General features: G+C 47.6%; 1 protein-coding gene across 4 annotated transcripts; it reads right to left on the bottom strand.

Annotated features, from left to right (window-relative positions):
- Nucleotides 1–894: 894 nt before the first annotated feature.
- On the bottom strand, nucleotides 895–17,009 carry LOC105570294 (protein split ends). 4 transcript variants are annotated; one of them, XM_012027393.1, is made up of 11 exons: nucleotides 16,813–17,009; nucleotides 15,904–16,517; nucleotides 15,540–15,720; nucleotides 14,888–15,179; nucleotides 13,917–14,654; nucleotides 4,523–13,832; nucleotides 4,329–4,445; nucleotides 4,100–4,213; nucleotides 3,136–3,897; nucleotides 2,770–2,928; nucleotides 895–2,623 (listed from the first exon to the last, which is right to left on the bottom strand). In XM_012027393.1, the coding sequence occupies exons 3-11, from the start codon at nucleotides 15,637–15,639 to the stop codon at nucleotides 2,495–2,497; spliced, it is 11,721 nt and encodes a 3,906-aa protein (XP_011882783.1). In that variant the 5' UTR covers nucleotides 15,640–15,720; nucleotides 15,904–16,517; nucleotides 16,813–17,009; the 3' UTR covers nucleotides 895–2,494. The 4 variants fall into 4 exon arrangements, with proteins under 4 accessions (XP_011882783.1, XP_011882780.1, XP_011882781.1 ...); XM_012027390.1 differs by lacking the exon at nucleotides 16,813–17,009 and having other exon boundaries at nucleotides 15,904–16,729; XM_012027391.1 differs by lacking the exon at nucleotides 16,813–17,009 and having other exon boundaries at nucleotides 13,917–14,642; nucleotides 15,904–16,729.
- Nucleotides 17,010–26,169: the final 9,160 nt, after the last annotated feature.

The raw sequence follows: 26,169 nt of genomic DNA, 5'->3' as shown, positions 1-26,169 counted from the left end.
GGACCACAACCCGCATGGTCGAAACGTCGGATTAAATGAATAAATAAACCATCTGCCAGCCTAAGTCGTCTAACTAAATTCTTTTTATCGAAATCAGAATGTCCAGATCGCTCGTACAACTCTACTGAACATCGTTTCCCAAATGGAAAAATGTTAAAAGAAAACATGAAGGTTCTTTCGCTCTGATGGAAGTACCAAGTATCGTAAATCAACGTACTTGCGAGTTATTAAGCGCCCTCGCAACTAGACTTGGAACGAACGGGATGCGCGTTTTGTCCATCCCTGATACTTTTGCATGAAGATTACTCTCTAGAGGCATGCGCCCTACGCGCAGCAGCATAATATCGTAAATAGATATAAGTTCCTTAATTTACTTATAATGTTTTTTTTGACGGCTTGGTGTGATATAGTGTAATCTCTGGTCTATACACATAAGCGCATTTATTATCTCGGACACGAATGCTAAAGAGTCTATGAGTCGTCGTACGACGGAATCGAGGGATGGGGGTGTAAAGATAGGTGTACACTGCACGTGCAAACGAACAATGAAACAAGCGAGCAGGGAGGGCGAGTGGACGCGCCAAACCAGTCGCGTGTCACGCGCACTTGCTGCTCGTTTGTTGTTCGTTCCGCTTCGGTATATCTACCTCTCGTAGGATGGAAGTGTGTGACATGGGGCGGCGTCAATGGTCAATGAGATCGGTCATACTATTTCACTCAGTATGACAAATAAGCCCCAATCGTCCTTAAATGTGCAGATTGGTATGCCCTAGCTAGCCTGCTGTAATAACGTTAATAATAATTAATAGCAGCGGTAATAGTAGTGATAGAATAGTAATAGTAATAGTAAGTAGTAGAGTAGTGGTAATAGTATAGTAGTAATAATAGTAATAGCAGTGGTAATAGTACTTGTAATAATATTAATAATAATAATAATAACAGTAATAAGAACGGGCGATGATCAGTATTACCAGAGCCACCATATTGAAAGAAATTAAACGAGACACGATTCTGTCACGATTGAGTCACCGTCTAATTTATTTCACTTGCGGTGTACCAAGTGTTTCATCTCTCTCACTTTGCGTGCCTACGTGTATGCGTTGTGTGTGTGTGTGTGTGTGTGTGTGTGTTAGAATTGTACTGACCCTGGCAACACTGAAAACACTGGTGATAATATTAATAGTACTCATAATAATCATAATGATAAAGAATAAGTAGTAATGTTAAAAATCCTTTCGTAAGACGTATGAGACGCTAAGAGTACGCTAAGAGTAGTAATAATAATAATAATTCACAAATTCTCGCATCCTGCTCCGGGTAATTATGATACACTATGTATTCGCAAATGGATAGATCCACGAATAGATCGGAAATCCTACTCGGGGTAGCCCAACTTTTCTTGTCATTCACTGTGTTTGTGTGTGTATGTACGTGTGTGCGTGCGTGTATGTGTGTGCACGTGTGCTTGTATGTGTGTGTACTAGATATCTAACATTGTAATTTACATTCTACTTCGACGACACGACCGACGGCGGCAGCAGCAGCAACGGGCAGCAGCAAACTATCAGTTACAGCAATATAATACATAGTTATTTATATATAGAGCAATATTATACAAAAACACATCACATACCGCGCGGACCATTAGTCGGGCATCCCCTAATATGCTTTTTTTTTTACTTTTTGTCACCTTCCCCTCTTCTTCCTTATACGCAATGTTATCGTTATGTTATCGTTAAATACTTAAAATCACAGTAGTTATGCCCTCGGTGGCTCACTTAATATAATGTGTACACAATTTATCATTAACGTCTAGACCTCGCTTAAAATAACTCATGTGTAATAGTTGACGAGTGTACGTTAAGGTTCTCCTATTCGTTATTATGCTTCGCAGTCCACTTGTCCATCTAGAGCAATGGATTATTTATTGTTCCCTCTATGGGGAGGACGAGCGTAAGTAAGCGAGCGTCGCGTCGCGTCGCGTCGCGTGACGAATCGAAGGTCTTGTCTTGAGGGCCGGGGTTGTGCCTGACCCGCTTGTCAGAAAGACCAAGAGTGACGTCGGTCGATCCCACAAACGTTGTCAATGATTGACGCGAGTCACAAGCCGTCCGCGAGAAAGAAGGAGAAAGAAAAAAGGGGACGAGAGAGAACGAAACGAGCTTGCCCGCGCGAAATTCATCGAAGGGAGGCACGCACGGCATAGCAACCAGGTGCTAACCTCGCTTCACTGCACAACCTCGCGCCTCGCTCTTTAGGCCTTACGATCTAAAGATCGGCTTACCGCCGGTTTCCGTTTGATTGTCACTGATACAACTCCGTGCAAGGAGCTTCCTTCCTCTTGAATGCATCTCTCTCTCTTTCTCCCTCTCCTTTTGTCGCACAACTACTGTCAGACGGACACTCCAGGTTTCATACCACATGCGAAGCGTCCTGCGGTGCGCGAAGGCGAGAGACATGAACAGATCATAATCCAGTAGGTCGCTGATCGGCCTCAAACCGTGGCGATGACGATTAGTAAGTGAGCGATTTTTGCGACGCGGTGATGCAGGTCCGGTGCGATTCTTGCCAAAGTTTCGCGCGCGAAGTTACAAGACGGGAAAATGTGAACTACATACGCCGCCTGAAAATACCGAGACGATTGGTAACATTCCAATTTAATCATTAACCGAGAGGGTAAGTAAGGCACTAGAACCGAAGATATAACTGATGTTGTAAACTTGACGGAAGATCTGAATCTTGCATACCGCATGATAACAATTTTCATACCTGTTGCGATCCTGGTGCAGCAATGTTTACGATACCAGCGGCTTGCTTTTGTTGAAGATACATGATAAATCCTGTTTGCAGATTTTTGCTTTGTCGCATTACGTCCTCTTCGTCACGGCCACAAGGTAGTGCCAACAACATACAGTGTTCGTCTTCAGTCTAAAGGACATCGAATGACATATTATAGAAAGAGTTTACCTCGTTTAAAATTCATTTACATGCAGCGTATGCAGCATATCTTCTAGGTTTCATTAAAAGTTTATATAAAATTTTAAAATATAAATGCAATAATTGTTTCTAAACACGTATAAATTTCGAATTGATATCAACATTGTAGTTTTAGTACCGAGAGATTGCGATACGTACTTGCATCTTTCTTGCCACACCCTCGACTTGGGTTTGCTCCAATCTCATCCTCTGCGCTATTCTCAACGGCGGTGTAGAGCCGTCGCTGTTACACGGCAGACTATCTCTGGCCACTCTGGGATTGCCAAAAACAAAGTGCATCTGCACCGCTGCCTGATCGTTCTTGAGAGCTAATAAACCTTGCCACATAACCGGATGACGTTGGAGTAGCATCTGAAACGAGTCCGCTTGCGATGGCACCTGAGACCCCGCGTAAAGCGGCGGTGGGGTGGCGACTTGATGTTTCCTACATCTGTCCGGCGAAGGGGCTCTACCGATGTCAGGCGGAGCCTCGCTGGCAGCAATGGGATATTGAGAATGCAAATGAGCGGGCGGTGGTTCGTAGAAATTCGCTCTAGCGCCAGCCGGTGCGCCGGACAACGATGGATTACTTCCCGTGTTGTACTGCGATGGAGGCGGTGGTAACGGTCTCATTGCCCCGTGTAACATGTAGACTTGAGCAATTTGCGGGCTGTCGGTAGTGCGTTCCTGGGGCGTTCTCGTGCCCCGTCTCAATTCCATAGGAGGACTGTGACCGTCCTCTATGCCGGGCTCGAGTTTCGGGTCCAGAGGTAAGTGCGGAGATCTTGTTCCTGGAATGTGGTAAGTTATGCGAGGTGCCGTTAACGCTTCTTGTTGAGCGCGGAGATATTGATACTGGAACATCGGAGAATGCAAGTAGTGGTCACGAGCCAGTCCTCCGTAATGGTTGACGACTTCACTCTGAAATTGAATTATTTCCGTGATTATTTACACCCAAATCGTAATTTTTACACGTTGATACTATTAATAAATTATGCAAGAGTTTTGTAAATTTCATGCAATTATTGTCGAAATTATGATCGACATAAGAAAGCCTTGCTCTCGCTTGATCTTGCTCGAGTCGCATGAGCGTTTCATCAAAAGAATATTAGAAAGTAAGTACCTGTGAAGTATTAGCGTGATGATGGGCAGGTGGAGGCAATGGAGGGCTCTGGGGACGATGCGGGGGGACAAGACCATAATGACCCCCTGGTGGAGTAGCACTCGTACTTCCATGCTAACCGAAACCAAACGGAGTTAGTTTTAACGCCGCTTTAACGTATTTCTGGATCTTATTACTTCATCTCACTCAAGTGCAAGATTTTTAAAAACGCACGCACAACAATGCTTACCAATGGAGCCTCGTACGTTGGTATCGGTACGGTGCGGCTTTGTGGACTCGCAGTCGGCACCATGATACAACCAGACATTGGCACCTCCACGTTTTGTGGCTCCATCGGCCCGGTAGTCTACAATAAATTTCCAAATGTTGATCAGTCGCTCTTTCCAGTTTAAAATAAACATTTTCTTGGCTACAAAAGCTTACCGGAGCTTTCGGTCCCGGTGGTCGGACGCTGTTCACGACAGTCGAAATCTGCTGCGGATTGACGAGATGCGGTTGCGTGGGTGAGCTCGCTACTGTCCCGATCGGTGGAACCACAGCTTGCAACAAGTGCGCCTTCGGATTGAGCGGATGAGGCTGTCCATTGATACCCTTCAGAGTAGTAGGCTGCGAGACTGGCTGATGGATTCTTGGTGTCGGAGTACTAACGTTTACACTGGCAGGATGTATGTTTAGTGGCAGTTTTTGTGACATGTTCACTATCGTGTTTGTCACTATCGATGTTTGTTGCTTCGCCGCTTGAAGAAGGTGCTGCTTGGGATTAGGCGGTGTGCCAGTATTGTTGAGCACGGGAGACATGGGTTGGCCTTGCTTTCCATTCGTCGGGGTCAGCGGCGCCGCCTGTTTCGCGCGCGGGCTCAAGCTGGGCGACACAACTCTGCCGGGTGGTATTTGCAGATTGAGACCCTGTATCGCTTGCGCGGGTGGCTTGACGATGTTCTGTACTATCGTTTGGTTGGGCAAACTCGGAGTTACAGGTTTCGTGATAACCTGCTGTTGAGTCGACGTCACTAGCTTGCTGGCGTTCAGCACGTGCGCCTTGAGGCTCGTAGGCTTCGTTTGCGAAGGAGAGGTGGCTATCGGTTGCGCCGTCGTGGTCGGTACAGTCGTCGCGGTCACGGTAGTCACGATGGTCGTGCATGTCGTCGAGGATTGTGCAACGGAGATGGAGGAGGTGACTTGTACCGCCGGGGATTGTGGTTTCGTGATCACGCTAGTTTGCGGTTGGATTTGCTGGGTCGGTGCCGGCTGGCAAGACGCGTGCTCTATAACGGCTTCCTTCTTCTGCTCTGCTGGTACTAAGACCGAGCTCTCGGCAACGGGTTTCGCTCGTGGAGCTTCGTTCGTCGGACTCGCGCTGGGCAATCCGCTGCTCCGAGCTTCGCCGAGTGCTCTGTTGGCAGCCTGCGTCTGACCAGACGACGTGGACACCGGGATGTACTGGCCCTCCTCGGATTCTCTCATGGGTATCAGCATTCCTGTGACTGGATCGATTAACGTCATCGGCTCGTGCGACTTCAGCGGCGTTGGTGTTACAGTGTGAGCTGCTGGTTCCTCCGCTTTCGGGCTTTCCGGCTCCAGTTTCGGCTCTTCCTTGATCGTAGTCTCCGGTGGCGTCACTGTCACCTCTTTCACTTTCTCTTCTCCGCTGTCGTCATTGTTCTCTGAAGTTCGCCTCGTTGCTTTGCGACTACCCCTCGGTGACTTGCGAAGTTCCGTCAGTGGAGCGATTGATTGCTGTGCTGTATTACGCGGAACATTATTATGCCTGGTGCTTCGCCTAGTAGCATGCACATTCCCAGCGTTACCGATCATTCCTTTATTCGTAGGTGACCCGCGGACGACATCCTCGATAACGTCGTCGATCGTGTTACGGCTGCCATCTCTTTCCGCCAATCTTCGGGATTTCCTTGTATTGGTGGTCGGAGAAACGAACTCCTCCGGCGGCACCTCCTTGACCGCGGCCACGGGTGTCGCTGGCTGCGCATTCGGTCCCGTTACATTTGGTCCGGGAGATTTAATAGTGAGAATAAGTCGCGGACGACCTGCGTTGTCCTCTTCGCTGTCATCGTGGAATTCATAAACATCAGCTGGCAATTTGTTCTTTTCAACGTGGTGTTTGCTACCTCTCGGACTTCTACCACCTCGCCGGTGAGCAACAGTACTTGCATTTCTACCTCGTCTGGTGGTAACTCCGCCGCGACTGCCGCGTCTGCTCTTCGTTCTGCCACGACGGCTCCTCGTACACTCGTTCTCGCACGTTTCCACACTTTCGTCGTGATCGTCAGCCGAGATAAAGTTCTTCTTACTCTCGCCCTCCGTCGACTCGGTGTCGAACCAATCCGACTCGTTCTTGCTGGCATCGTGAGAATCGCTATTTACGCTCTCGTTGCCCTGTTGCGCTTCGTCATCGCCGTCGTTGCCTTCGCCGTCGCACAGAGCGTCGACCTTCTTTATGACGCTTTCGATGTTCACCTCCTTCGCGGACCAGTAATCGCTGTCCTCCTTACTGTCGATCGGATCCTCCTTGGGATCGATGGCGAGAGGATCCGTGTTCGGCTCTTTCAACGGATCCTCTACCGGCTCTTCATCTAATTCCACCTCGTCAGTTTCCTTTCCAGTTTCTTCCTCTTTAACTTCATTCTCAGACTCCAGTTTTATAGGAGTTTCCGTCTCGAGTTTCGGTACGATCGTATCTATAGGTTCGGCCTTAGGAAGGCAGGGCGCAATCTCCGTTTTAATCGCTTCTGGCTTCTCCTCTTTCACATTTTCTTCTTTTATGCACAGCGGATTCAAAGATTTCTCAGATTCGGCTACGTTATACGCAGCTTCGTCTATCGTATCTTCCTGTTCAATGTCGGTCGGTTCTTTCTTTATATCAACAATCGGCTGCGTAGGCTGTATAGGCGGCGTAAGTTGCATCGGTTGAGCTGTCTGGCTAATCTGCGCCTCAGCATCCAATTCCAATTGTTGTCCCTGGATTATACGTGGCTCTAAACATTCCGGCGTGGATTGCTCGTTCATCGGTGGAGTTGACACGGACGATACGGTGGATGGTACCACCCTGGTTATAATCGTCTGTGACACCGTAGACACCAAAGGTATGTGAGACTTGACTACTTGACTTTGAGAGACCGGCGACTGCCTCTGGCAAACAACGGGCGTTTGTGGGATGACGCATTTGTCACTGGGCACCGGTGGTGCTGCGTTCGGTGTTATTTGTTGAGGGACTATAGGTACGACGGTCTTGATCAACGGCTGATTTGGAGAAGAAGCAGTCGGTGGGCCTAGAGGGTGCACGGACTTGTGAAGTAGGTGAGGCTGACCGTGCGCCACGATCACCGGACTGGGCGTAGAAGAGCGAGGTACATGCGTGGTGAGAAGTTGAAGATTCGACACCTCCTGTTTCTGTCTTGGCGACAGTAGATTGCTGTCTGTTGTGAGGGACACGGAAATTTGCTTCTGCGTTCTAGATGACATCGTGTAATTGTCCGTCGCGTAAGCAGGTTTGCCGAACACTGGGCTGGATGTGCTAGCGTTGATCTCAATCTTCGCCGTTTCCGGTATAAATGTGGGCGGCTGATTCGGCGAGGGAACCTTAGGAGAGGTGGACGCTTTGTTAGTTGGCTCCGGTATAATAGTTGGTGATAATTTCGGTTCGTCCAGTCTCTGAGTCGGTTCGTTCGGATTTACGGGAAGTAACGTCTCGATTACGGATTTGCCACCCAGGGAGGCATCGCGCGAACTCTTGACTTGTATGCCAGAGGCCAACGGTGGTACCGGCATGTAAGGCCGCGGGATGCTTAGAGTTAACGGCGGTAAACCGCCGCGTGGATAGCTGGGTGCGGGCGCCAGCATTCCCGAGGCATGCTGTATTACAGGCTGTTGGGTCGCCGCGGTCGAATAAATTTGCTGAACCGGTGTTTCCGGTTTGTGGGCAGGAATGGGCACGCATACCGCGATTTTGGTAGGTGGCGGCGACGGTTTTCTCTTCCCTACGTTCGGCACGTGCGGACTCAACGTCGGATTCCGTGACCATTGTCCGTTAGGCGAAAGCGGCTGAGAGACGCGCGGTGATGGCTGAGACGGTACCAAAGATGGAACTCTTGAAAGCAATGACGGCAACGGTGTTGTGTTCGAAGAGGATGAGCAGGAAACTGTTGTGACGTTTTGCATTTTGGGAGAAGCTTGACGCATCGGTACCATTTGGGACTGTGGAGACACAGGAAGCCTTTGATACAGAGGTTGCATCGGCGATGGTCGCGAACTCGGGACGGCGAGCGATTTCGGTATTTCGCTTGTGATCGGTACGCTACAAGGTACCAGCATAGGTTGTTTATACTGAGGTGGTGGCGGCGATGCGGATGTTCTTTGTACTTGCGCTGTTCTCTCTGGACTCGCGACATCAGCGTCTGACTCGTTAGTTTTCAATTGATGGGACTTGACGGGTTCCCGCGAGTTGTTGTGCTCGTTCAAACTCCAAGAATGAGCGATCACGGAAGGTGGACTCTGTGGTTTCGTAACTGCGGATGGCAATCGCACTTCAACCGACTTTTCGGGCGTAGCGCCCAAGACAGACGTCATAGGCAATGTCTTCGTGGGAGACTTGTAGAACGACGGTATATCCGGCGTCTTTGGCGGCTGCGTGAGATCGACCGTCTCGTAATTCGGATCTTCCTCCGTATCCGTGTCAATTTGGAGATCGTGCTCGCTCTGCGGTGTATCCGGTTTCAGGTCCGCATCACCTTCTCCCGTCGACGCGTTCAGACTCTCGACCGCTTGCTGCATCTCCTCGACGTCCTCTTGAGGCGCTTCAGTCGGTGCCCCGGCAACCCCGTCAGCTTCCGCTTCCTCCTCCTCGCCCTCATAAGAGAAGTCCTCCGTCGAGGCGCCGAACGTTTCTTCGAGCAACGCAGCGACGGCATCCTCTGTTTCCTCCTGCGAGATTGCCACTCGCGGTTTGTCCTCGCTTTGAGCAGGTGGTGTTGTCGATACGGGTACTTCCGGTTCCTCCCTACCGCTTCGAGATTGACAATTGTTATCCCTTTCATCCGGCTCTGAGATACTTTTCACGGCGTTTTCGTGGATCATCTCGTCCATTTCTATTCCAAAGCCGGGTATGAGCTTGTCCTTCTTCTTCTCCGACTTGGCAGTCTGTATGCTACCGGTCACGACTGGTGGAGTGATCGACGTAACGGTCGATACGTTGGTGGTTACTTTAGGTATAGGACTTAACAGTGTTTCTCTAGACGTGGGCAAGCTGGGTGATACTGTCTTAGATACTAATGGACTGCTTGCTCTTGGTGGACTAGGTTCGGCACCCAAATAAGGTAATTCGCCGCTTTTCTCGTGATGATGGTGATGATGATGGTGATGGTGATGGTAATCCTTTCGGCCGCGTTCCTCTTTCGACTTCTTCCGTTTTTTCTTTTTCTCCTTGACCTTCTCCGGCACTGTCGAAGGGGTGGGCTCGACGCTGTCATTATCGTCTGTGAATCGAAAGACATCGTGCTCATTGGGTTCCGTCGTGCACGCGGGGACGGCCTTCGGAGAGTTCGGTATACCCAGGAGTTTCGCCTCGATCTCTCGCCCAGCTTCGGCGAGATCGACGCTGTTCTCGTCAGCCTCCGGCTGATGACGCCGTTTCTTTTCCGTCTTTCGTCTCACTCTGTCCATGTCAAGCGAGCTACGACCACCGTCGCTGTCCGAGGCGTAAGCACTGTTCTCCGATGTCATATTACCAAATCTGTTGAAGAACGTGTTAGGCGGACCATCGTCAACGTCGTCCGAGAGCGGGCCGAAGATGTCTTCCATACGTTGAGAATCTCTCGCCTCTTGTCTATTAAGCCTCTTTCGTCTCGCTTTGGCTTTGTCTTCTCCATTTCGATCGCGTTTCTTCTCCTTTTTACTACGTTGCTTCTTATCGGCCCGCATTCTTTCCTCCGCGTTCTCCAACGCTGTCGTGACAATGGCCGTAGCGGCGGTGACAGAAGTCAATTCCGTGCCGTGATTCGGCCGGCAGTCTGCATTCGACGTGATGACATCAACTTTATTCTTATGCTCCACATTCGGTTCGACCTTCAAATCTTCGCTCGAAATGCTGTTCTTCTGACGTTTCTGTTTCTTCTTGTGCGACTTCTTTCGCGAATCTCTCTCGTGATTATTTACCACTATCGTAGGATGATTCGTACGGAAACCAACAGCAACTCGCTCGTCTTCGTCGGACGTACGAGGCTCCTCCTTGATACTCGTGTGCACGCTGTTAACAATAGCGTTCGAAACTTCCAGTGGATTCTGCTTTTCCTCAGTGTCAGCAAAGCCGAGATCGACATCACTTTCGAGGAATCTCTCCGTCTTCACAGACTTCCGGACCTTGTTGTTGAACGGTTCCTCCTCCTCGCTCGTGTCCGAATGAATGCGAGATCGCGAGCCCTTCCTCGACAGGGACTTGGTTCTCGTCGAGTCCGACTCGGAAGTAGCCTCGTCCTCAGTCAGAGCTTTGCTGCTGACTGAATCTCCGTCCCACGATGTGCTCTGTTTCTTCTCCTCTCGCCTGGCACGACTTTGCTTCAGTTGCGAAAACTTATCCTTTAGACGTACTTGACGTTTTTCTTCTTCTAACTTTTGCATGTTCTTCGTCGAACGGGCTTTCACTTTGTCATACATGCTGATGTAAGCAGGTTCGTCATCGACAATGTCAAAAATCGAATGCTTCTTAGGCTCGTCGCTGTCTGTATCTGTGGCCGATGGATTCCTCGTCACTTGTATTTCGTGAGTAGAAAGAGGACCATCGTCTACGTCGCTATGAGAATTCACTGTAGACTGTTGCTGATGTTGCGCGTCTCTGTGATTTGTTCCCACGGTAGATTGCTCGGTCGATGGACTCGAGTCGTTTCTCTTGGATAGTTCCAATCTTGACAGAAATTCTTTGTCGGATTCGTGCGAGACTCTCGGGCTACGCTCCCTCGACTCCTTCTCCGATCGATTTCTCTTGCTCTTCTGTTTCTCCTTGTTTCCGCTGTCCCTCGAGTTGTTTTCCCGTGTCGACTCTCCGTGCGCCCCATCCCTGCTATCCTGCGTCGCACTACCGCTTTCCTTACTGTCACGACTCTCCCTACTCTCTCGACTAGAACGATGCGAATCATTACGATGCTTGCGATCTTCGGATCTCCTGTTTTGTCTAGACCGGTCTTTGCTGTCTCGCCGATGATCCGAAAGTTTAACGCGTTTAGCGTCCTCGTCTGTAGGACAATCCTGCGACGAACACCTGCGCTTGATCGGCACCGGTGCCGGAGCGATTTGACTCTGAGATTGCGTTACAGACGGATGTAGATGATTTTCAGTCGACTGCCGTCTGCTTTCGTCACGTTCTCTCTTCTCTTTGTCCTTTTCTTCGCGGTCTCTCCTCTTCTCGCGCTCAGTCTTCTCTTTATCCCGCCTCTCTTGATCTTCGCGTTCCCGACGCTTCTCCCTTTCATGCTTTTCCCTTTCAAGTTTCTCAAGTCTCTCCCGTTCCTCTTTTTCGCGTTTTTCTTTCTCCATCTTTTCCCGTTCTTCCTTCTCTTTCCGCCGTTCACGTTCCAATCTCTCCTTCTCTTCTCTCTCTCGCTTTCTTTCTCGTTCGAGCCGTTCCTTCTCTTCTCTCCTCCTTTCTCGTTCCAATCTGTCTCGTTCTTCTTTCTCTCTTCTCTCTTGTTCCTCCCTTTCCCTTTTAAGACGCTCCTTTTCTTGCTTTTCACGTTCCAAACGAATTTCCCGTTCTTTTCTTTCGCGTTCTTCACGCTCTCTCCTTTCACGTTCCTCGCGTTCCCTCCGTTCCTGTCGCTCTTTCTCTTCTCGTTCTCTCCTCTCTCGTTCGATTCGTTCCTTCTCTCGTCTCTCCTTTTCTTTAAGTTCGTTTTCCTCCCTTTCTTTCCTTTCTCGTTCTCTTTCTTCGCGTTCTCTTCTATCTTTCTCCAGTCGTTCCTTGTCTTGTCTTTCTTTTTCTCGTCTCTCCTCGTCCTTTTCGCGCCTCTCGCGTTCCTCCCTTTCTTTTTTCTCTTGTCGGTCACGATCTTCCTTATCCCTTCGCTCTTGCCTATCACGATCTTCTTTGTCCCTCCTTTCTTTCTCCTCTCGTTCTTTCCGCTCATACCTCAGTTCTTTATTTTCCTTAAAGTCCCTATTATGATTATCCGTGTTGCCGATGTCATTCATAACGTTTGGATTTTCTCTTTCATCCCTCTCTTTGCGAGTTCTTTCAACGTCGGTTTCTTCCTTTCGTGATCTTCTTTGACAGTCTTTCCCTTTACTACTATGTTTCGACTCCCTGCTGTCCTTTCCATCGCGAGAATCTCTACTCTCTCGACTGCTGCCGCTCGTTTCCTTCTTCAAACGAGAACGAGTCAAATCTGTGGAAGATGTGGATAATGACGATGAAGAGGAAGAATTGGATGAGGATGTTATGGAAGACGGTGGAGCTATCGAACTGGTAGTAGTCATGGAAGATATCGCGCCTGTTACGGACATCGTCGTTGTTGCTGCTACTGTTGACGGGGTTGTCGTAACAGTCACCGCTGTTGTTACTGCAGTCGAGAAGGCATCTGTCGACGCCGCGGTCACCGTTGGCGACGCGGTAGACGCGGGGATGCTCAATCCTCGATGTGTCGAGGCTCCAAGGGTGTGAATGCTACCTATGCTACCACTGCTGCTTAGAAGACTACTGGCTGACGCTAAACCACTACTGTTGCCACTATTGGCCGCCGTTCCACTAACGAGACCGATCGGTAGAGAAACCGGTGGTAATTCAGGACTAACTGTCTTAATAGAAGTACCGGGTGTAATCGGCGTAGCCGGCGTCGGATGTATACAGTTATGTTGCACAATCCGCGGATCGGTCTTCAGCATCGACGAGGCCATCGAGGTCGTCGTCGCGGTCAAACTCGCGGACAATGACGTGTTAATGCCGACTTGACTAACCGAAGTACCGCTGGTCGGCTGTACCGGCGGATGACTAGGAAACGGATACTGCAGACAAACTTTGCTGGTACAGCCACCACTAGCGGTGAGACCGGCGGTACTCCCGATCATAGAACTAACGCCAATAACACCAGTAAATTCCCGCGGTTCGTACTTTTCACTAAAGTTTTCCAAACGCTTCGAGTCCTCATCGAACACGCTTCTTTTCGCGAGAACCGACTTGACGATGTCGGAAGGTTGCACCTCGTGGAGATCCATATCGAGCAGTTTATGCCGAAATCGGAATCTTTCTGAAGCGCTGGCATCGAGTTTTGCCAGTGCTTCACCGCCAGCAGCACTCAACGCTCTCGAACCGGACCACTTTTCGTACTTTTCATCCAGAGAGCGTATCCTCTCCTCCAGACTAGGGGACTGCGGCGCTGTCTCGCTGTCGGAACTGGTTGGGCTCGAGCTGGCATGCCTGGGAGGCGGCGAAGCCGGTGGTTGCGGGGCGGCACGAGGACTGGGCGCAGTAGACAAGCTGGTACATGGCGGACTAGCAACTTTGGCGAGACTGGCACTGCTCGATCGAGTGCTGCTGCCATTGTTGTTATTACTACTGCTTGTGTTATTGTTGTTATTCAACATTTGTGCCGCAAACCTTGGCAGAGGCAACGATAATGGACCTTCGTGACTCCTCTCTCTAAATCGTCTCGGCTCGCTAGGTACCAAATTCTCCGGTCGCTCGTCAACAAGAGGAGTACCTGGTCGAGATCCATCGTGATGTTCGTGATGCCTAGAAAAATATTGTTAATTTAATTTCGAATTTCGATAATCTTTAAATGTTGCTTTTGTACCTTTTTTTTAAGTCATAACTCACCTGCTAGTGGCATCCCGACGACGTTTACAAGGTCCAGGACCCCTGCCCTCACAACTACCTCTCCTCGTGCTATGATGCACCACCACTTTGCTATCACTAACGCGTCTAAAGTCCATGCCTTTTCTACTAGAGTGCGAGGTAACGAGTAACGACGCGATTTCCGGCTCGTCGTCTTCGCACAGTATTGTTGTCGACGAGCTGTCGAGTTTCGCGCGTTTCTTCGGCACAAAGCCGACCTCGTCGCCGCTACTGTGACATTCCTCGAGTTGCTCTAGCAAGTGGACGCGCTCTTTTTGGAGGTGTCGAATGTCGGGCGGAGGTAACAATGGTGGCGGTGGTGCAGGTGGATCGACGCTCGTAACGACGCTTTGTACCGTGTGACGCCGCGATGGTGGCGGGCAATCTTCGTCGTTGAGCTTGCCGTCGCTGAGAACGCTGCTTTGATAATCGTCGTGACTCGCGCCGCTGCCTTGACTGAACTCGTCGTAGCTGCGAAACCGTCGCGACGTTGGTTCACCGTAATCAGCGTCGTAGTAGGAATCCTGGTAGGATCGTCTACTACTTCGCGACATCGCCGTCGAATGGGCTGGACTCGCACCAGGCGTACTACCTCCGGACGTCCGTGAGTAATTCGCCGTTCTCGATCGCGGGGGCGTATCGTAACGTGTGAATCTGTTGCTCGAACTCGACACCGACACTGTCGAGTCGAAGCTACTACGCTCCCGCCTAGAAGGAATCCTTTGAATCACAAATGCACTCTTTTTAAATCCTTATTTCTGACTCCTGAACTTATATGTAAATATGCGTCTAACGTTAACAAACTATCAATAATCTAACAAAGCTAAAATTGGAAATTGTTTTGAATAAAGATTATTAAGTGTCAAATATACATATTAAAAAATTTCTTATTTTATCATTAGATGTTCTTTAGCTATTAAAAAAATATCGATTCATAAAGAAAGTACACATACGTCACGTCAAATGACGACGCTGGCGAAGGCCTCGAGTCCCAAGGCTTTTCGCTAGCATTTCCTTGACGCTCGAGATGTTCATAAAACGTCTCTTGGCATTCCCTTGAGGCAAAATCGACCTGTAAACGGCGGCCACGAAGCGCAACTCCCCGCATCTCTTTTACGGCAGCTTGAGCGCAGCTTATTTGCTCAAAAAAGACCAGAGCATGGCCACGCTCACGATCTACCACTACCTGAGTTATCGGTCCAAATTGATGGAATTGCATGTTTAAGTATTTCTCGGACATACAATCTAAAACAAAGAAGGACGCATTTAATGATAATTTAATGATTTAACATTCATAGGCCATATTCATAGTCAGATCTTATATTCAAGACTCTCAAGATCATCTCTAGACACTCCGTAGCCAATGAAATGTTCCGTACAGCATCTTTAGATAAATTCAAGACAGTCTTGAATATAAGATCCGACTATAAATGTCGGCCTTAGTATTGTACCGAGTCTTTCTTCCGTGAGATTTCGTTTTTGCAAATTTTAATATTATCTGGTGTAATTTTTAATGAAATGAAACTACTGGCGTATCGTTATTTTAAGAAACCGTGACCTTATAAAAGCGTATGTTTCAATGTAATATGTATATAAAATACCCACCTCCAATACCATCAACCCAGACGCAGGATGTGGGCATAGACTTCCCGAATCCAAGTTTGATTCGATTAGCACCCAGATGTTCACCATCCATCGACCTCATCGCTTTAACAACACTACCGATATCCGAATATTGGCAGAAAGCATAACTCGACACGGCGCCTTGTTTTTTAATATCAATTTCCTGCAAGGAAACGTAACGAGATGTAATTAATTGGTTTTTACGTTTATTAGACCTAGACATTGCTTTTATTTGGCATTTTAAAGTCTTGTTCAGATACAATTTGACTTATCTACTTTCAACGTTTCTATTTCGGTATCAATAAAGTTATCATAAATCGGTTCCTCCGAACAAATTGCAACTCACTATTATTTCGCCGAACAGTTCAAAATGCTTCCTGAGCTCGGACGCGGTAACGTCCTTCTCGAGGTTCCCAATGAACAATGTCCTTGTTGCTTTCGGATGGTACTCATCTAGCTCTGCCTCGTACGGCCTGAACTCGTTATCTTCCACATCGTACCCTTGGTAAGGGGCCACGTCAATTTTGCATCCAAAGAACTGCTTATCGTGCGAAACCTCGAGAGCTTTCTCCACGTCCTCGGGTTTCTTAAAACAGACTAGGGCATATCTGTCGCCGGCCGCACCGACGACCTTCACCCACGTCACCTTGCCGTGCTTCTTGTACTCGTGGAAAAGGCCATCCTTGAGGGAAGTGTCGCTGCTGCGGGCTGGCAAATTCCTGACGCAGATGGCCAACGGTCTGCGATCCTCCGTGACGGCTACGTTGCTCGTACGATGCGGCGAGCTACCGGGCGACGTGCTGCCCCCGGAAGAGCTGCCGCCGGAGCTACCGCTTCGGCTGCTGCTGCTACTTCCGGAACGACTGCTGCCGCTCGGCGAGCTGCTCCCACTGCGCGATTTTCTGCGCTGCTTCTTGTGCTGTCGCAGAGCACCGGTGCTACCGCTACCTCCTCCACCACCTGCAGGAGAACAGAGAATGATAAAAATCGAATACACGGCGAATGTAAGAAAGGAACGCAATGTCTGCTGCTTTCCTTCATACAAATCGAACTTTGTCATTATGAACGTTTACAGCAACTGAACTTTCGTACATTCAACGGGACCGTTTATTTCTATCTTTGACATTCTCATTCAAGTTTCTTAACGATTCGACAATGGTCCGACTGAAACAGGCAACGAACAGAATCAGTCTGTATCGCGTTGCAAGAACTGGCGAAACGTGTTCCGTTGGGTCGGGAATGACTGACGAATTACCTTGCTCGTCTTGGTAGGCGTCATTGGTGGCGGGCGAGGGTGGCGGCGGTGCGCCGCCGTACCTCGAACTCGTCGACTCATACGTCGGCCAGGACGACGGCGGCAGACTTCCACGATGACGGTCTAAGTGGGGCGGGGGCGGCGGCCCAGAGACGTACGGGCCGGTCCTCGGGTATAGCCGATCCCTCGCCCTGCTCGATGTCACGTGGTAGGAGCTCGAAGGTGGTGGACGGCTGCGGGATATGTAGCCGCCAGGGTCGCCCGCCGACGGGTCCGCCGAATGACCGCCGACGCCGCCGACGCCGCCGCCGCCGCCGCCGCCGCCGACGCCGTTGCCGCCGCCGCCGTTGCCGCCGCTGCCGCCGCCGCCGCCGCCGCCGACGCCGACGCCGACGCCGCTCCCGGTGCCAACCACTCGGTTGCTCCTCTCGCTACCGTAGAAGCTGCCGTGGGAACCACGTGAGTCGAAATTCTCGCCTCCCCTGTCTCCCCGCTCGCCGCCACCGCCGCCGCCGCCGCCGACCCCGGCACCGGTGCTCCCGCCACCGCCGCCGCTACCGGAAACGCCGCCTGTTCCGCCGCCTCCTCCCCCGCTACCGCCGCCGGATCCATGATCCTCTGAACTTCTGAAAGACGAAAAAAACAGGGCTTAGTCATCGTCCAGGGGACGGCCGCGCTGATACTCGGGTCGACGAGTCGCCGCGAAACGCATTCGTCACTTCCTCCTCAAGATCCTCTGTTTTACTTATTTAACGGATCGCGCGGCGAGCGAGTACTGTTAGAGTTCTGGTTCAATTGGCGAAGGAAAGATACTTTTTTTTTTCTCTCTCTCTCTCTCTCTCTCTCTCTTTTGGTTTACAGAGGCGTGTTCTTCCGGATCCTACGACTCCTGGCGCCATTTGTATTTATTGCCTTCGAAGCGCCGCGCGATAATTCACTTTGCTATCGATAATCTCCCGTTACTTTCAATCTGGATTGTTCGCCGCCGTCGCCTCATCGTTTTGTTCGATAATCTTGCTTGTCGATTAAACAAGATTGGCACATAGCGAAGGCCTTTCTTCGAAAAAAAGTGCCGCGGGACCGAACTAGTTTCATCTGATTCTGCCCGGGTCTCGTGCGGTTGCTTTCTATGCTACGAAATAATAGAATTTTCGTATCGGTCGTCTCATTCCTTCTACTAATTCATACTGCGCGATCGTCGGGACGTATCATAATTTCAAATTTCACATTTTACTTGCATCATCAGTCTTATAATTTGTTTCTTTACGGTGAACTCGAAATTTATTTTGACATATGAACTGATTTGCACATTACAATGACAATCCAAATGTAAAGCCAGATTAATTTGCTTCAAACTTGTGACTAACGCGGAAAAGAAATAATAGGGATAATAATAGGGACAAATAGGGACACAGATATTAAAAAACGGACGTGATAAATATTGAAAAAACGAAAACAATGCGTGTACATGCAAGGTGAAGAATAGAGAGGAATCGTTGAACCGATCGAACCTAACCGAACTTTATACTCGTCAGAAAATTTGAAGAATATTTCAGGCATTTCTCACCAGAGCTGATACGATTCTCCCTTGACACGGATAATTTGCCAGACGAAATAAGGCATAAAAAAAACTGACTTTTTACCTTACGATGGCAAAAACGTTGAAATTAACCGTTATCGCTTGTTTTTAAGTGAATCTCAATAGAACTTTTAAATAGAACTTGCTTATAGTGTCTTTTAAAAACTACAACAAAAAATATAAGTCAAATTGCAAATTTTAAGTAGAGGACATTTTTTAAGATAATATTTTCCGCGATAAATATAAAATAAGAATTGTTTAGACGCTAACGTCCTGTCATTCCTCAGGTTCTTTAGTCTTTATTCCTTCGAATTTGCGTTTATCACACGAGAGCCTTATGAATTTTATTAGTTTGTTAAGTTTTTCTAAGTTTTCAGTAAAAAAAAGAAATATCTAATGGAATGCAATACGTCTATTATCGAGCGTTCTGTGTAATTGTTGCGCCTGGGTACAAGAACTCTCATGTTCGTGAACTTTGTGATGATAGAAGCTAATTATCATACGCCGGTCGCAGAAAAAGTAAATGACAAACTCGTGTCGTATCAGTCATGCGAGAGAAAGCAAGAACGGTAATAACAATAATATACTGCGTAAATTTCAGCCTGAAACGTTTAGACATTCCAGCGGAAAGTCCGAATATCGCGAAGGGGTACGGACATTTAGAACCAATGACGTATTTGCGTTTCTGTCGCCCGCGGTCTCGCAAACTGAACTCAAACTTTTCCTGCCGTAATTACGATGTCTATGATTCGCATCGCGCTTTCTCCGACTCTTCGCTTGATCTAAATCCTGAATTGGATTCTAATCTAAAAATGATGACGAACGAAGATATATATAAAATGCGAGCCAAGTCAAATTCAACTATTCTTATCGGTATGAAGTTTAGATTAAATTATTCGCTTCGAGTTTTCAGATTATTGAACGCTGCAAGTTATTACAGCGTCAATAACGTCAATCGTTGCGATTATGTATATAAAAAGAACGAAATTTCGTGCTGTGAAGTTTTGCATGATCAGATGACGCGCGCTGCAGTTTTACCGTCATTTTTCTCATCTATACAAATCACTGAGTTTCAGGCTGCACGTACTCTGGGGAAAAAATACAGCAACCCATTTTGGGGCCCACAATTAGTAATCGAATTATTTGGATTGTTCGTAACTCTAATCTTTTACGAATTCTACCCCGCGTAACTAAAAATCGCAATTAGCTATTCTGTCTATATCCAAGATTTTTAAGTGATACTAGTCAATTAGTTCTGTCGATATTCAGTGACGCAAAGATAACTTTCACTTAAGAGGCACTAACCGAAATGTTAAGTTGCTTAACCACAAAAAAAAACCGGTCAAAATTGTTCCCAGAGTAGAGTTACGAACAATCTAAGTAATTCGATTGCCAATTGTGGGCCCCAAAATGGATTGCTGTCTTTTCTTCTCCCAGAGTAAGTACTACCCATAGACATAATCTATCTAGACCGAGCATTGAGCGGTATGTGAACGAGAGAGAACGAAATAGCACAAAACAGAGTTGTCCTTTTCTACGTGAATCTCTACTACCACTGGTCAAATAAACGCTCGGTCTGGATATATTATGTCTATGGTACTACCGCAAACTTGTGTAGAAGCTGCGTGAACTGCAGCCTGAAACTCATCGATGTACAGGTGGGAGTAAAGATCGTGAAAATGTGAATCCTAGTAAAACTGAGGTCCAGGCATTAATGAGTAAGACTGTACATTCGAACTTGGATTTAACTTCCCTCCAAGGAATTCAGACTGTTTGAGGAACTGAAAGTAACGGGCGTTCGCGCACTTTGCAAAAGTGGTTTTAACGAATGGAAAATCGCACTTATGTTAGTTGGAAAAGCGTGACTCGCAAATTTCGTTAACTCGGTAGAGAATTTTATTCGATAACATTGTCATAAATACGTTCTAATATACACGTCGATCGAAGGTTGCGACCAAGCGACCGGCCGTTGCGATGGAAACTCATCAAATAATGTATATCGAGTGATTACGCAAAAATAATAATCCCCTGGCGCATTGGAGCGCATCGTAATGCTTGCTAATCGTTTTAATAGCTCTTTTAACATTTAATATAAATGTATGTCATCGCCGAGAGATCGTCAACACGCGCGCTCGCCGGTAAAACCGTGTTAAAAATTGTTCGATTATCCGTTACGGGAAGTAATTCATTTCGCAAAATATATCATATAATTCGCAGAAATTATATGCGATCGCGATAAACGATCATGCAACTGAAAAGTAACTTTCGCCCGAGATTCCGTAAACACACGTGGCACAAATAAAAGATACGGATTTTTTTCGTCAATTCATAATTAACGAAGGAAGATAATAATATAACGGGTTTAATTTCGATAGAAAATTAGGTCATCGTCGCGCGCGCTCGTTTACTGATAGCGCCTTGCGCCAGTTCGGCGGCTGTAGATACAGTTGCGGAAATGCCTTCGCAGCTGAGCGATTTGATGAGCGCGCACGCAAAGAAAAAAAAATCACCATCCGGCATAAATATCTCAATCCCGGCGTACGTACATGGGGGCCAGGCGGGACGAGCGGGACGGAGGAGAGGAGGTCGAGATCGCGGCTCGTCCCGGGCTCGTAAATTCCCGACTACACTACTGACAGTTAACGCTCTCTTCCCCCTCCCCCGCGCGCCGCCCTCCCCGCCGCAGTCGTCACGCTTCGACAGTTACTACTCGGGCGATAGCGCCCGCGCAGCCGTCGGGACGTGGCAACATCGCCAGCGACCACGTCGTCACGGTCACCTGACTTTTCGTGGAAATGCGACGCCGCTATGCTCTCCTCGGTCGCGCGCGCGTGAATATAGGCGTGCAGGCGTGTAGCGTGCACGCACGACCTTTTTTCCTCCTTTTTCTCCTCCGCTACTCCTCTTTCTCCCTCTTCCTCTGTCTATGTACTTTTCTCTCTCTCTCTCTCTCTCTCTCTCTCTCTCTCTCTCTCTGCCCCCCCCTCCGTCCCACCCCCTTCCGCACGGTGAGATCGATCGATTGAAAGGCAGTCGCGACTCTTCCGAACGGCGACACGCGATACGCCTCGACTTCAAGTACGTGCCGATGCTACGGAGAAAGTGCAGCGTGCTATCTATTCTGCCGTGGAACACGCAATTCGTCAAGTACGCAGTAAATAGACGAGGGTAACCGCGGCGCAGGTAATGACGTCAGGAAGCGCGGAGCGCGAATGCGTGGCGCATATTTCGCGGGAGGGAAAAAAAAGAGAAAAGAGGGGAGGGGAGGAGGGAGGGGGAGAGAGAGAGAGATTACGCTACGTATTGGGAGCCAAGATAAAGCGCGCCAGTGATTCTCAACTTGAAACATCGCACGTGGATGCCCTCTGTATTGTTCGAATACACGTTAATTGCGCGATCGGAGAAATGTGAGCGTGCGGATCGTCGTTAAGTCCGATCTATAATGCGCTCCTTGCGTCCAGAAACATTCTATTTTGACGCCGGAAGATACATTCAAAAAATATGCGCAGGTTGATCAGTTTTTCAAGCGCGTTTGATTTGCTTGTACAAAACAGAATGTTTCCAATCGCCAAAGAGAAAAACACACTGTAGATTTTACTAGTAAAATTTAACTCAATTTATTGCTACAACAGTGAGATAAGGTGAGACGCCCGCCTAGAGTGTAGGGGAGGTCCAGGTTAAAACCCTGGCTGAGGTAATATTTTTCGCAACGAGTTTTTTTAATTAGAATTTGCCAGCCACGGGTCGTCGAGCAATTTTCTACATTGGTTAATCGATTACTGACGTTACAGAATTCTTTACATTTTAAGAAGAAAGTTCTCTCCGCGCGCCACACGGTTTTGGAAACGCGACATAATTTATGGTCACTCTGAAATATTAATAACGCTACTGGTGTTTTAACGGATCGTTTTTTCTCCTATATCGAAAAACACACGTGTCTTCGTAAAAGTGACTTTACACCAATTTTAGCACTGCGCTAAAGTTATCGTATACTCGTCATTTATCACGAGACGTCATATCGTCGAATGTATATTTCGAGTCTACGTGTATCATCCCTAGCGTCCCACACAATCTTAGTTTCACGATCTGACAATGAGTTGTATTTCCATCTTAATGATATGTTCTTATAACGTTTTTGCGGAATTATTACATGCTTTACGGTATGCTCTCGAACTGTGTTGTTATATCGATCAGCTGTTGTTACTCGGTCAAGATGTCGAGGACCTATCCAACGAAAATACTAAATCTATCAAGTCATTGTACTGCGGATGACGCAAACAAGTGTCGAAACGTCTGTGATGTCGAATTATTGAGTAGTAATGACGGCGAAACTCGCGCAAAACTACCAGCGTTTTTACTCTCGCTGCCCCTGTGTCGTTTCTTTTTTTTGGATACTTTTGAGAATCTAATTAATTAATTTTTATACTTCAATTCGTATTGCTGAGCGGTCGATTTCGTTTGGTTTTGCGGTTATTCTATTAACTTAAAGAGGGGGAGACAGGGGGTCATAGAATACGTGTGTTGTGCGAGTATGAATGTCTATTATGTTAAAAGCCCAAGGTACCACGGATAACAATCGGCACACGAAGCCGATCGATAATGAAGCTAACGTCGATAATGCGTTGTTACGTGCGGCGCTACATTAATATCCGGGTTTTGTCGGCGAAAAAAAAATTGCACGCGCCCTCGTACGTGTTGATGCAACGATAACACCGCGTGGCGATAGTTGCGACAATATGATTAGCTCTTGGAATCGCAAAAAAAAAGGAAGCGTGATTCTCGAGAAAATAGAAACTAGATAATAGCTGACTGACATGATCCTACGGCGAACTATATCCCCTGGTATCTTTAATGAATTTCAGATACGGTTTGGCGCTTCTCGTTTTGAAACCACGTGCTAATAGTATAAGATAAAATTGCGAAATTATTGGGCGGTTGCGTATGAAACCGCCAATTTTTGAGCGAAAGAAAGGACAGCGATTCGATAGCAAATCGACGAACCGGTTTATCCAAAGTATTGCCCATCGGAACAGACAACCTTGGCCCATCTTTCGGGCGACAATCGGATTCCACGCAGGAAGAATTCGGGTTCTTTAGAAGCAGTCCAGTCATCCAGCCGTTTTTTTAACTCTTTCGTACGAGGTGAAGTGTAATAAAACACGAAAAATTGTGCGACTCTAACAGCAATCGTTTAGTCTCAATCAGGCGGAAAGTCGGGAGAAAATTAACTCGGAGATTTGTGAAAATTCACTCGTAACCACGTGTGAATTTCGTTAAAAAGATAATGGAATGACCGTTCGTCCATAACGACGTTTCAATGTCGTCCTTTTGCACCTGCTTCCTGTGACGTGCGATTTAATTAATTCCTACGGACGTGACTCATCGTAAACCGGCACTTGTACGTGCCACTTTGAAGCCGAGAATATCTTTCTATTCTTGGACGAGATTAATTTGGAGGAAAAGGCACGATCGGAGAACATTTCCATATCGACCGAGTATGCGGCCGTATAATTTACCGAAATTAATTCTCGCCAATACATTGCCGTATCACGGCTGAAATTTGCGATAAATACGTTCAATTCAAAATTACGGGATTGTGTGGAGACCCCGTGTTTCGAAGCTCATCGGAGAACTTTACGCTGAACGATCGAAAAAAAAAGAATGAAAACGGATGAACGGAGAACATTTTCTTTCAACCATTGAAAGACTACCGCTTCCGCGTGTCACATTATCTGCAGTGTGATCAGAAACCAATTTCATGATTTATCAAACCGATAGACAACAGACTCGCGGACTCGTTATCTATAACAAACGACAGAAAGAAACTGTATCGCGTTAGCGCGTGTATCTTCCTATTCTTTAAAAATGCACGTCTCTTCCGGTTGAGATATAACATCACGCGCTTCTATTATTCACGGTGTGTAGTTCCATTTCAAAAAGTCCGAGGTGCGTATCGAGTCAGCTGTACTCGGAAAATCAATAGCGACAGATGAAAATGCCATTCAATGAGCTGTCAAGTTTGTAGATATCAGAAATCAGAGACGGCCGTGCGCGAATGTTCCGCGACTGACTTGATAATTATTAACATTTGTATGATTCTTTATCGTTTATTAGAATTAGGTCCGGTTTCACCAACGTTGTTTAACTTCAAGGGGATGCTGAAGTGATTTTGCACTTTTGGCACCTTTTGCTCCTCGAACTGTTTGTGTAATATACAAATTTTTTCACGAATTGCCAGTTCTACGAGCAAAAGGTGCCAAAAGTGCAGGATCACTCCAGCATCCCCTTAGAAAGAGACAAACATGAATTAAACTAAGGTTAAAGTTAAGCGACGTTTGGCGAAACCGGGTCTTAGGCTTGGCTTAATTCGTTCTTTGTCCCTTTCCAACTGTTGCTCTAGAAAGAGACAAACGTGAATTGAACTAAGAATATTGAAAAAAAGACTGACGCTTGTGTCAACTTCTGCTAAATGGAGAGCACCGATTCTGTCCGCGACTGTATTTCTAGCGGTACTGGCAAAAAGGCTATTCCCATAGTCACGCGAAATGATATAGGAGTGATTTGAACACAAGATTAAGGCCCGGATTCGCCAAACGTCGCTTAACTTTAACCTCAGTTCAATTCACGTTTGTCTCTTTCTAGAACAATAGTTGGAAAGGGACAAAGAACTGTCAGTAATGCTGAGAGGAAATAGGAATACACCCTAGTAGTATGTAGAAGTCTGTAGGCCGTACGTGTACCGATCACTACACGGAAAGAAGAATCATGTTGTATCAACAAGATCAGTGCAATTGAAATAAAATCGTTGAAGCAACATCAGTATTAATAAATGAAAAGCATCAGATTGTTGTCTTAATAATCTGGATACTTAGTTCAATGCTTAAAATTAAAATCCCTAGCAAATACAATTGAGTGAATTATTTATGTTGGTAGCAGCCCGTGACATTAACGTTTAATTCAAGCAGCTTCATTTTGTTTAATGCAACAGCATGTTTTTGCCCGCGTAGTAATGTAACGGTATCTATCGCGTATCTTGCGTCGTCGGAATTTCCCTTTTTCTCAAGAAGTGTCCCGAATCCGCGCGCCGTGGCGATTCGTACGAGGAGCGTCTAATGAGCACAATTTACCCGTGAGAGGGGAACCTGTGTTGAAGATGCTGTGGCTCGTAGTACTGTGTGGTGAGGGCTCGCTCGTCCAGCGTATGCTCAGTCGCATGAGCCTTCGCTGCGGATTTGATGTCCATGAACGCCACCGTCGCTGACGCACCCCCGCTGGCCGAGGAACCGCCGCCCCCGCCACCGCCACCGCCGCCTGAACTGGAACCGGAACCGCCCTCATTGCTCTCGCCAAGGGAACTGCTGGAACCTCCGTCCACGGGGCACTCCTCGCCCCGTGGCAGCAGCTTGACGCTCTGCACGCGTCCATACCTGGAAGCATCATTAATCCTCATGTAACAAATGTCAACGCCATTGCCGCGGGGACGCGAGAGTTCAGTCGGGAATGATTTCGTCAGATGTTTTCTGACCTTGCTTAATCTAATCGTGGACGGGTGACGTGGAATTATGTTTTTGAGACGTCGCTTATGCGGCTATTAGGTGCCTCGTTATCGAAGCTGCTGATATTAGCTCGATACTGGCTTCAACATTGGAGATGCAGCTGCTATTGCAAAATTGCATCTTTCGCAAAGTATCATAGACACCCGAAGCGGCGTAGAGTCGTTTGTATAAAATAATCAATACAAATTAAAGCCTCGCGTCTCTCTGCGGGGACTCGTATCA

Source organism: Vollenhovia emeryi, unplaced genomic scaffold, assembly GCF_000949405.1.
Source record: "Vollenhovia emeryi isolate VEMERY1.0 unplaced genomic scaffold, V.emery_V1.0 DF939121.1, whole genome shotgun sequence".
Taxonomy (NCBI): Eukaryota; Metazoa; Arthropoda; class Insecta; order Hymenoptera; family Formicidae; genus Vollenhovia; species Vollenhovia emeryi.
This window is presented reverse-complemented; position numbering and strand designations above follow the sequence as displayed.

What these genes read in the sequence shown, in the direction of transcription:
- LOC105570294 (XM_012027390.1), bottom strand. Translation starts at nt 16,617, where the DNA reads ATGACAAAGTTCGATTTGTATGAAGGAAAGCAGCAGACATTGCGTTCC. An exon ending in CTGGGTTGATGGTATTGGAG is followed by an intron (nt 15,180 to 15,539) that starts GTGGGTATTTTA and finishes TCTTTGTTTTAG; the next exon opens with ATTGTATGTCCGAGAAATAC. An exon ending in CTGCACCAGGATCGCAACAG is followed by an intron (nt 2,624 to 2,769) that starts GTATGAAAATTG and finishes CGGTATTTTCAG; the next exon opens with GCGGCGTATGTAGTTCACAT.